This window comes from Callithrix jacchus, chromosome 15, assembly GCF_049354715.1.
Source record: "Callithrix jacchus isolate 240 chromosome 15, calJac240_pri, whole genome shotgun sequence".
Taxonomy (NCBI): Eukaryota; Metazoa; Chordata; class Mammalia; order Primates; family Cebidae; genus Callithrix; species Callithrix jacchus.
The window spans coordinates 28,923,409-28,934,941 of record NC_133516.1 but is presented as its reverse complement, the minus strand read 5'-3'; the positions used below and the strand labels follow the sequence as shown (position 1 = coordinate 28,934,941).

The 11,533-nt window shown below is 47.5% G+C and overlaps 1 protein-coding gene across 3 annotated transcripts in view; it reads left to right on the top strand.

The window, feature by feature from the left end:
• Positions 1-11,293, top strand: part of CCR1 (C-C motif chemokine receptor 1) — a 173,024-nt gene extending 161,731 nt beyond the window's left edge. Inside the window, exons 1-2 of one of the 3 annotated variants that reach the window (XM_008981469.3) lie at positions 4,847-5,000; positions 8,629-11,293. In XM_008981469.3, the coding sequence (XP_008979717.1) occupies positions 8,640-9,707 (1,068 nt within the window). In that variant the 5' untranslated portion in view covers positions 4,847-5,000; positions 8,629-8,639 and the 3' untranslated portion in view covers positions 9,708-11,293. 3 annotated transcript variants of the gene reach the window in all.
• The last annotated feature ends 240 nt before the right edge of the window (positions 11,294-11,533 follow it).

The window sequence follows — 11,533 nt, the reverse complement described above, 5'->3', positions numbered from 1 at the left end:
TCTGTTGGTTTGTTACTTGCTGTCAAAAGTACACAATAATGAGATTTCAACACAGGTATCCCCTCCACCCCCCTAGAAAGCTTAAAAACCTCAGAGGTACAATATCAGCCTCTCATTGATGACTTCCTGCCATGGAGAACAGGAAGGCATCAGGGAGGAGGTGGCCTCCTTTAGGGAGGAGGTGGTGAGGGGTCTGACACAGATGTTCCCAACGCCCGCTTTTGCCTTAAGACACGATGAAGCATAATGGGATAGATGAGCAGGACAGAAAGAAGGGAGAGAAGGGGCAAAGAACTCTTGGCCCCTTTCCCCTTGGTTTGTCAGGTTGGAGTTTGTAGAATGGGAGGTAAGAGAGTGCCTGGGAGAGGCCAGGGGCCAAGCAGGCAAAAAGAGGCAGAGATGCAGGAGGAAAAATGACCACCTGGATAGAGGAAGTATGAAGCATGGAGGGGAGGTGGAAAGACAGGCTGGGGAAAGAAACTAGGCAAGACAAGAGGAGTAGGGTCAGGGGGCCAGAAGCAGGGAAATGAGGTGATGTAAAGGGACCTGGGGTGGCTACCGCCCGAGACCCCCTTACATCTCCCAAAACCACTCTTGCCCATCTGTGAGACACTAACCCATCTGACTTTGGTGCTCTGAAAATAGCCTGGGATCAGAAGCAACTTCTTTCATCATGGAACCAGACAGTGTGCCCCAGGGTCAGGCAACAGGGACATCTCCATGATCACGGCACCACCTTCCCTCTCTTAGAAATTAACCTACTTATGTAGCAGCTAAACATAAAAGGTTTGTGTCAGTGACAGCCAGGCTCCATGCAGCTGAGGTGCCTGGGCCCTGCCCTGCCTTGGTTAAATCAGAGCATAAGGTTGCATCAGGAAAGGAGAAGCAGAAACAGGGCTGGGTCAAGATCGAATGCCATGGATGATGCGTGCAGGACATGAAAGGCAAATATGTGAGACGGAAGAGGAGGAGCCAGCAGGCCAAGTCACGGGGCTGACAGAAGAGGGGCTATTAAATTAAAGAGTCAGAGCCCTAGAAAAGCCCAAAGTTAGGATCTTCAGGTGTGCACCTATTGATACGTCTCTCTTTCCACCACATCAAGGGGCTACAGTCACTGCCTAAATGCCTATTCCCATATGCTTGCTGGTGGAGAAGAATCTCCTGGGTATGACATTCAGTGACAAAAGCAATGGAAGACAATGTGTATTGTATTCACTCACCTGTGTATAAAAAGTGTGTGTGTGTGTGTGTGTTATCTACGTTCAAAGTGACATGAAAATCTGATACTGTTTTTCCTTTTGGGAAGAGAAATGGGGGAAGTATGGGGTCAGGGATAGGCAAACTTAGCTCTTCACCTTATATTTTGTGCACTCAAAAATATAAACAAATTACATCTCAGAGAATTCCCATAGACCAGTGGTTCTCAAAACTTATTAGAAATGCAAAAGGATCAATGCAACAATAAGAGATCTTAATACCCAGATACATAAGACCCATAACGAGATTTAGATTCAACAAGACAGAAAATTAATAAGGATATCGAGGACTTCAACTCAGACCTGGAACAAGTAAACTCAATAAATATTTATAGAGTTCTCCATTTTAAATACACAAAATATTGATCGGCCATTATTAATACCCATTTTTAGAATGAAGCAATATTCCTGTTCTCTCTCCCTCTTTTTCTTCCTCTTTCTTCCTCTCCTTCTCTCCTTTTTTTACTTTTCAACATCCTAGTTCCTCACCTCTACTCAATAAAAAAAAAAAGAAAAGAAAAAGAAATGCAAATTCTACACCAGACATGGTGGCTTACACCTGTAATCCCAGCACTTTGGGAGGCTGGGGCAGGAGGGTCACTAGAGCCCGGGAGTTTGAGACCAACCTAGGTAACATGGCAAATCCATTTCTACCAAATATATATATATATATATATATATATATATATATGCATATGTATATATATTTTAGCCAGGTGTGGTGGCACGTATCTGTGGTCCCAGCTACTCAGACTGAAGTGGAAGGATCACCTGAGCCCAGAAGGTGGAGGCTGCAGTGAGCTATGATCATGCTATGCACTCCAGCCTGGGTGACACAGCAAGACCCTGCCTAAAAAAAAATGGCCCCATTCCAGACCGAATGACATTAATCTCTGAGGACAAGCTGAGAAATCTGTTTTAACAAGCTTTCTGTAGATTCTGATGCATATTCAAATATGAGAACCACTGCTCAAGGCCAATGATTCTAGTTCTCAGATTTTTTTTACATATTAAAATTCTAATGCCGAGTGCACCCCAGACCAAGTACATCAGAATATCTGGGGGTGTGCCTAGGAGTGAGCTGTCCTTCAAGCTTCACATGTGACTCTAACACAGCAGAAGCAACACTGGTTTCACCTACCTTCTTCTAGTTCTGGGATCCACCTCTTCCCAGCCTCAAACCTGGCTCAACCTGTAGATGTGGTAACCTGGAGACTGTTTTGTTGGAGTTCTTCCACAGCAGCCCCTCAGTTCCCCACTATCGCTGATTTGGAGACAGTGTGTAGCTAGAAGACAAGGCCCTGCAGTTGAATGTGAGGTTGAACCTGACGACGGCCAGGCCCGTGGGCCCTGCAGATGTTAAACAAATCCATATCCACCACTGGCAGGCTCCCCTGCATCTCTTCCCCCAGCGTTGATGCCAAGGCTGGGGAGGAAGGCTGTCCCAGGACAGGGTTCTGCCTGGTGCTAGGCTTCCACTGCAACCTATCGGGGCAAGGAAGCTGCCCGCATCTCCGCATTCTCTCCAAGGAAGAGGAACATTGATGTGGGTCAAAGACAATATGGCAACCTTGAGAGAACACTAGAGTTTTTAAGGACAGGAGTCAAAGGGCCTTTAAGAGAAATGGAGGGGATAAGGTCATCCCTCTTTCCTCGTTTCTCTCTTGTCTCTCTCTGCTCCCCCCATGGTATACATCTGCTGTAGTGAGACGGGTGTGTGCACTCAGGGGTGTGCCTCCCACCTTACAAGGCCACGGAAGACCTGGGTGTGGGTGTAGGAGGGGAGACAGAGCAGGCAACTGAGCAGCCTCTTGTTTAGGCTTTGAGCTAAAGAGAGAAAGAAGGCTTCCTAGCTCACAGCTGGTTCAGCCCAGCTCTTCTGGAGAAAGATCACATGGGACTCTGAGCCAAAGACACTGAGAAAATCTAGATCCCTATTCCCCAAACTTAAGCATGCACCAGAATCATACGACAGTCTTTGTCAAAGCCTGGATGGCTTGGCCTCACCCCCAGGATTTCCATGTCAGTAGGTCTGGCATGGGATGCCAGAATTTGCCTGGCTGGCAATGTCCCCATGCTGATGCTGCTGGTCCAGGGACCTCGCTTTGAGAACCACTGCTCTAAAGGACTTCCTCACCACTTCCCACCCTGGCTGCATCTTTCCTTAGCCCAGGGTATTTCCCAGGCCACTGCAAAAGCTGTTCCTCATTGTGGTAGCTTGCTTAATTGTTTGTGATCCATGCTAAGCTGTAAGTTCTCCAAGAATGAATCCTGCCTCTCTTCACCACTATATCCCGATCACCTAACACCATGCCTGCCACATTGTGAATTCTGAATAAACATTTCTTCAATGAACAAGTGGATTTGCCTGGTACGTCCCCTCTGTGGCATAAAACCTAGAGCAGAGCTGGAGGCTGGTCAAGAATGAGGTACTGACCATGTCCCTTGCCTTAGCCAGGACCAAGGAAAAAACAGCCCTTACAAGCCTCTGTTCTCTTGGTGGAACTAATCCACCAGCAACGTACTGTAAATAGCCAGGCACATGCGGACCCCCATTTATTTCTTCAGGGTGAAGCCAAGTGATGGTCAGATGCCAAGTTTAGGCCATGTTGTCTAAATTCTTCATTTTACAGATAAGGAAACAGAACCATGAAGGGACAAGTGACCTTTTCAAAGCACATTCACACTGATGATTTCTGAAACAGCACTTTGTAGCAATGCAGTGAGGAAGGTTGGGGTGTCCCCACTTTACAGAAGACACAAGGGCAGTTGCAGAATATGTGTTGGCAGTTGTGAGGAGAGCCACGGTACGCATCATTTCTCAGGCATTTTTCACTGTGCCAGGCACTCCGACATTTTTCATGTATAAGGTGACCTCCTGCTTCTCCTCGGAGGTAAGCAGGAATGGACACTTAGAAAGGTGAGTGATCTGCCCATGTCACAGGTGGAGAGCTGGGATTTGAACTTGGCCCATGTTTGACCACCGCATAAAGCAGGAACGGGCGTCAGAAAGGGAAGGTCAAAATATAACCAACAGACCTATATTCTCTCCATGCTGGAAGTTTCTGGGGCAAAGCCACTCTGTGAGGTTTGGTGGGAAGTGACATGGGGAGCAGAGAGCAGAGGGACAATGAGCTCCCAGAGGCAGAGGGGCACACAGTGACGAAGAGAAGCTCCTGCCTCTGTGCGTACCCATGTCAGTTGGTTTTGATGAACAGGACTCGGGGTTCCAGTTTAAATCCTTCCATTCACAGTCTTTAAGGAAGAAGAAGGAAAAAAAAAAAAAAGGCAACTGATTGCAAGAGCGCTATGGCCTGCCCCCATCCTAATATACACATCCCACACTTCGATTGCTCCAAACATTCTGGGAACATCTCACTCCCACCCACCTCACCCAGCGCAGCTCCATCTACCCCCACCCTGCCCCCAATTCCCTTAAGGCAGAGCTCCCAGGGCCAAGACTCAAGTGGCTCAGAGTGAGCAGAGAAAATCCTCACAGTCAACTTGACCTCCAGGAAGTGGCCACTGGGGGCGTTGTGGCCATTCATGAGCACTGAACCACATAAAAAGAAGAACTTTGTCCCCTGCTTGTCATTTTGAAAGACTGTGAAACTGGAGTCAATTCTCCATCATCACGCAGGAAGCTGAGTACTTCCTACTCAGTCAGGACATTGAACCTTGACTTCATAAAAACTCGGAAAGCCCCAGAAACAGACTTCACGGACAAAGTCCCTGGGAATCAGAGTAAGTGGCACTTGTTTTTTCTGTCTTATCTGTTACTGTGGAGGGCAGTCTTGATCAAAGACATGCATGCAGCTAGGCACTCCTCGAAAGCAAAGAATTCTTTGAGGGCGGGGCAGATGTCCTAAATAGCCCATGAACGCAACTCCAAGGCAATGAATACTGTAGCAATACTGAGAATGGTGGATTTATAAGGTTGGGTGTGCAGATGTGAAATAGGCTCTTTTGCTAAAAAGGAAGCTTTCTTGAAAGATTGGCTGTTGGTTACTGATTAAGAAAGTCAGCCAGTACTAAGGGACTGAAGGTGTTTTCTGCGGAAACCTATTCAACAAGAAATTACTTGCCAAATTTCCACATGTAAAGGAAAGCTAAGCATGGTGTATAAATAAATTATAGCAAGAGGGAAATTTTAGTTAGAAAATTCTCTGCAGATGGAAGAATGATTTGATACTGAACCTATGTCTTAAGAAGACTAGAACCAACGATCTTCAAACTCAGCACTGCTGTCTTTGGAGGAGGTAGGTTTTCACTCACCCAAAGGCAAGGAGCTGGCCAGATGGTCTCGGGGGCACCTGTTCTGCTGTAATAACAAGATATGCGTCAGGATTTTGTTCTGAAGATAGAGGGGCATAGTGGCTCCTTATAGGTATCTACTTCATAGGTGATCTCAGTGGGTCCCAGATTTCAAAGAAGAGGTGGAAACTCCCAGAAGTCTGCACAGCCTGCCAGCAGGCTATGCGCCACTCTCTGACCCTTTAGTTCCCACACTGAGCAGTGGAACAGCTCTGGACTGTTCAGAATGTGGGGCCTGGGCAGTGATGTGCTGGCAAATGTTCAACAACGGACTCTCCTGCAGAGAAGATCCCTGCTTCATAACACTTGTTGATTTTCATGGTATAAATGCTCCCAACTGTGGTCAGTTTCAAGCTACCAACATGCTGAATGTGGAGTTGGGAAGAGATGCATGTAATTGGCACTTATGAACCAGTGTAAGCCAGCCAGCACACCATAGGTCTGGGTGTCTTTCACCATTACAGACTGCTCTATCTCTGCTCAGTGACTTCACCAAATCCCAGGCTGGAGGACACTGGCAGTGGCAGGGGGTGGGTGCAGGATCCAGGACTATAGCTGACCACTGTGCAGTGGCCTTGAGGCAGACTTCTGTAGTAGAATACAGCAGGGCTGGCAGATTAGATGGCAACATGGTCCTTTGGTTTATCTTTTCAGGCCCATCCCAGATCACCTCCCTTTAGGAACAGCATGCCTTGGAGTGGTTGCCTGGTGCTTAACAAGTTGAGGAAATAACAAATGGAGTTGGAGGTGGAGGGGAGGCAGTTATGGAGGTGACTCGGTTTAAAATGGCACCTGACAATGTTGACCCAACTTGCCTTTGCCAAACCTTCCCAGAAACTAGACTCATGAGGTCAGCCTCACACTAGCTGCTCTTTGTGCTTTCCACGCTGTTTGCTTACTTCCACTGTTAACCTGCCAGCCCATCCGAAAGTGCTGACTACCAGACTGAGCTGTCTGCCCTCGTCAGCAATGGCTGTGGCCGCAGAAATCAGAAGCTGCCAACATAGCTTTGTCAGTGGCTGGTAGCCTCACTCTCTCCATAAATAGGGCTGATTGGGTGTCTCCAGAGATGGAGGATTGGGCCAGGGGATGGATTTGATGAAAAATTAAAGCTCCTCACTTCCCACCCTAATAGAGTATCACCTCTTCCAGCCAGGGTGCCCTGTATCCTCCATGCACCTTAATTTCCTTTACAGTAGCTATTGCAAAAATGTGAATTCTGTAAGCAGGAAACATTCCTCAAGGAGAGCTGGAGGAAGAACAGCAGAGACCCAGGTTTAAGGTAGAAATTATAAAGCAGGTGCCACCTTCGTTACTGACTGGTATTTGGCCAAATCAGATTAGACTGGCATCAGTAGATTGACAATTTCAAATGTCATTCACAGGGAAGGGACCACCATTGTCCACTATTATAAAGAAAAATTACCTTCTAGATTAACTACAAAGAGATTTGGCAGGAGGGATATGCAGACAGGGTATATCAGCCAGCCAGGGACATCCTGGACATTGATGCCTGGGACACACTGGTGGTGACAGGCCTCAGGGAAGGGCTCCTGCAGGAAAGGAGGTCTCTCAGGGAAGTTTCCTGAGAAAAGTGCCCTGGCCTGGCTCTTGCCAGGCCTTCAATAAGGGGCCTGGCCCTTGCCCATGGGGTGAGGAAGGACACTTTTCTCATATATTACCCCACAGTATCCACAAGATAAGAGTTACTTTCCCACATTACAGATAAGGAATGAAGCTCAGAGGGGTAGACTAGTTTATCCAAGGTCACAAAGCTGGTACGTTACACCTAAGCCCATACTCCATTTGGGGAGGCATCTTTAGTAAGCAATTGGAAAGGATTCAAAAGGTGTGCCAGAAAAGCAGGGACTGGGAGAAGTCCTACAAAGGCAACCTACAGAGTGATTGTTTTTGTTTCATTTTTGTTTGCTTTAAGGCACCCCTGGGTAAAATTATCTAAGAGCTTATCTAGCAGCATTCAGCTAGTCACTGTGTAACATCACCTCATAGCTCTAGGCCATTTGGAGCTCTTCCTACCCTGATACCCAGTTTTCCCTTTTTCTGACCAGTCCACCTCCCTCCTCCCTGCCTGCGCTTTCCTCTGAACCCTTTCAGGAGGTCTGCAGAGTGACCGTGGATCTACCTGTGCCACCTAAGGGCTGTGCAATGTGGGTCAGGCTCAGCCCACTCTGGTGCCCTTAGTGTCCTCATCTCCAAAATAATGGCATTGACCTACTAGGATTTCGCTATGGCAACACCACTGGTATTTGGGGCAGAATGACCTCTGCACTGTAGGACATCCTTGGCTCTGCCTAGCATCCCCCAGTCTTGGTGACAACAACAAATGCCCACACACTTCCAAGTGCCCCAAGGGTACTAGGTCACTCTCGGCTGAGAATCTTTTCAGACCAAAAGCCATGAAGATCTGTAAGTTTTGACTCTGAGCCAGGACTGTTTTCCTTCTCAGAGTCCTCCTGTGGGCTCCACAGTGCAAGGCCACTGCTCAGTGACAGCGGCAGGAAAGCTTAATGGTGTCAGGGCTATGCATCTGGGCTTGAGCTCCAGCTCTGTTCTCACAAGAGGTGTGTCTTTGAACACATTTCCTAAGCACTCTGAACCTCTGTTTCGTCAGCTCTTAAATGAGAACAATAATGGGACCCCTCCAGGACTCTTTACACTAAGTCCAGTGCCTGGCCCATGGGGGTGCTTAGGAAGAATTGGTTATGAACAGTGTGGTAAGGTCTCTGGTCTCCCTCTGGCTTTCCACCCACTGAATTTGTCCCTTACAAACCTCTTTGCTAAAATGATTGAATTAATGATTTGTGCACTCCTTTGTTTATTGCTCCCACTCCCTGTTAGACTATAGATTCCTAGAAGGCAGAGAGGACCTGGGTCTCCTTAGCACTTCATTTTGTCCCCACAGCATGGCACACAGAAGGACTCAATAAACATTTATCGAGTGATAGAGAAATGTCACCACTGCCTTGTCTTGACTGTCCAGAGCTCACTGCCTTTAACAGCAGAGTAAAGACAAACTCTTTTTTTTCTTAACCTGTAGGAGAACCCAGGATGGAGACTTCAGCCACCACAGAGGACTATGACATGATCACAGAGTTTGACTACTCGGATGCGACTCCGTGCCATAAAGCGAACGAGAGGGCTTTTGGGGCCAAGCTGCTGCCCCCGCTGTACTCCTTGGTATTTGTCATTGGCCTGGTTGGCAACATCCTGGTGGTCGTGGTCCTTGTGCAATACAAGAGGCTCAAAAATATGACCAGCATCTACCTCTTGAACCTGGCCATTTCTGACCTGCTCTTCCTGTTCACGCTGCCCTTCTGGATCAGCTACCAGTTGAAGACTGACTGGGTTTTCGGTAATGCCATGTGTAAGGTCCTCTCTGGGTTTTATTACACAGGCTTGTACAGTGAGATCTTTTTCATCATTCTGCTGACGATCGACAGGTACCTAGCCATCGTCCATGCCGTGTTTGCCTTGCGGGCACGGACTGTCACTTTCGGTGTCATCACCAGCATCATCATTTGGGTCCTGGCCATCTTGGCTTCCCTGCCAGGCTTGTACTTTGCCAAGACCCAGTGGGAAATCACTCATCGCACCTGCAGCCTTCATTTCCCTCACGAAAGCCGACAAGAGTGGAAACTGTTTCAGGCGCTGAAACTGAACCTCTTGGGGCTGGTGTTGCCTTTGTTGGTCATGATCGTCTGCTACACAGGGATCATAAAGATTCTGCTCAGACGACCAAATGAGAAGAAATCCAAAGCTGTCCGTCTGATTTTTGTCATCATGATCATCTTCTTTCTCTTTTGGACCCCCTATAATTTGACTACGCTTATTTCTGTTTTCCAAGACTTCCTGTTCACCTATGGGTGTGAGCAGGGCAGACAGCTGGACCTGGCTATTCAAGTGACGGAGATGATCGCCTACACGCACTGCTGTGTCAACCCTGTGATCTACGCCTTCGTTGGTGAGAGGTTCCGGAAGCATCTGCGGCAGCTGTTCCACAGGCGTGTGGCCGTGCACCTGGTTAAATGGCTCCCCTTCCTCTCCGTGGACAGGCTGGAGAGGGCCAGCTCCACGTCTCCCTCCACAGGGGAGCATGAAGTCTCTGCTGGGTTCTGACTGGGACCACAGGAGGCCAACCCAGAACCATCAGGGATGCCCTGCCAGGCTCACGGGGCAGCAGCCTGGCTCTCCCAGGCGGGTTCTGACACTTGGCACAGCATGAAGTCACAGCCACTTGGGGTAGAGAGGGAGTGCACTGGGAGCCTAGACTAACCACTTCTGGGGCTTCAGTCTTTTCCATGAACTTCTTCCCTGGTACAAAGGAGACAAATGAGCAAAACCAAATATTCCAGAGACTGGGACTAAGCTTACCAGAGAAGGGCTTGGGCTCAAGCAAGATTTCAGATTTGTGACCATTAACATTTGTCAACAAAGTCACCCATTTCCCCACTATTGCTTGCACAAACCAATTAAACCCAGCAGAGGTGACTGTGGGCTCCATTCAAATCGAGCTCTTGAGCCATAGGAGACACTGATGCATGAGGAATCTGTTCTTCCATCACCTCCCCCACTCACCCACTGCCAGAGAACTTGGAAACAGTGATTCCCACAGTGACTCCACTCTGAGTCCCAAAACCAATCAGTAGCCAGCATCTGCCTCCCTCCCCTCCACTCCCACCACAGGGTTTGGGCTCTTGAAATCCTAGGGAACACAGAACTCATGACGGAAGAATTGAGACCTAATGAGAAATAGAAATGGGAAACTGCTATTGGCAGTGGAACTAAGAAAGCCCCTAGGAAGAATTTTTATATTCACTAAAATCAAACAATTCAGGCAGTGGGCTAAGAGCACAGGCCATATGAATAACATGTTGTGCTTCTTAAAATAGCCATAAAGGAGAGGGACTCCTCATTTCCATTCGCCCTTCCTTTCATTCTATTTTTCAGAATCTCCCTTCCCTTTAAGTTGGGTGATACGTTGGTAGATTCTAACGGCTTTACTGCAGAGATTAATAACAGGCAAAGGAAGCAGGGTTGGTTTCCCTTCTTTTTGTTCTTCATCTAAGCCTCCTAGTTTTACGGGTCAGGGTTCTGACTGCTACCTTGGACATGTCAGCAGAAAAACTGGCCTGCTGTGTAAGCTGACAGTATTTGTAGCTGACAGGGGGTTGGGAGGAAAGTGTCTGCTAGGAAGGGTGGGGTGAGATTCTATGTAGATGTATGAGGCCAAGAGGGACCTTAACTCAAAGTAGCTTATTTATCCAAAATGTTCTGGATGCGTCATCTCTAACCAAGGAACCCCCATTTATCATGCCTTTGTTTGCTTTGCCCTCAGATGTATATTTCTTTAAAAATCAATTTCCTAAACCATCATTCTCAGCAAACTGACACAAGAACAGAAAACCAAACACCACATTTTCTCACTCATATGTGAATGTTGAACAATGAGAACACATGGATACAGGGAAGGGAACATCACACACTGGGGTATGTTGGGGGGTGGGAGGCTAGGGGAGGGACAGCGAGGGGGGCAGGGAGGTTGGGGAGGGATAACACTGGGAGAAATAGCTGATGTAAGTGACAGGGGTTGGAAACAGCAAACCACCATGGCATGTGTGTACCTATGCAACAATCCTGCAAGATCTGCACATGTACCCCTGAACTTAAAGCACAATAAAAAAATCAATTTCCTAATAACAAAACTTATTTCTAAGACAGCTTAAAAAGAAAAAAGAAAAAACCCCAAACACTGAAATTATCTACACTTCCACTACCCAAAGAAAAAAACGTGCCTACTCTGCACTTCTGGGTGTATTTTCTTTTAGTTTGTTTTTTGTTCCGTGCGAATTTATGATATAACAAAGATGGACTTCAATTGCACTCAGTGTTCTGTTGCTGGTTTTAATCAGCAGCATGTTGTGATCACTTTCCCGGTGAACAAA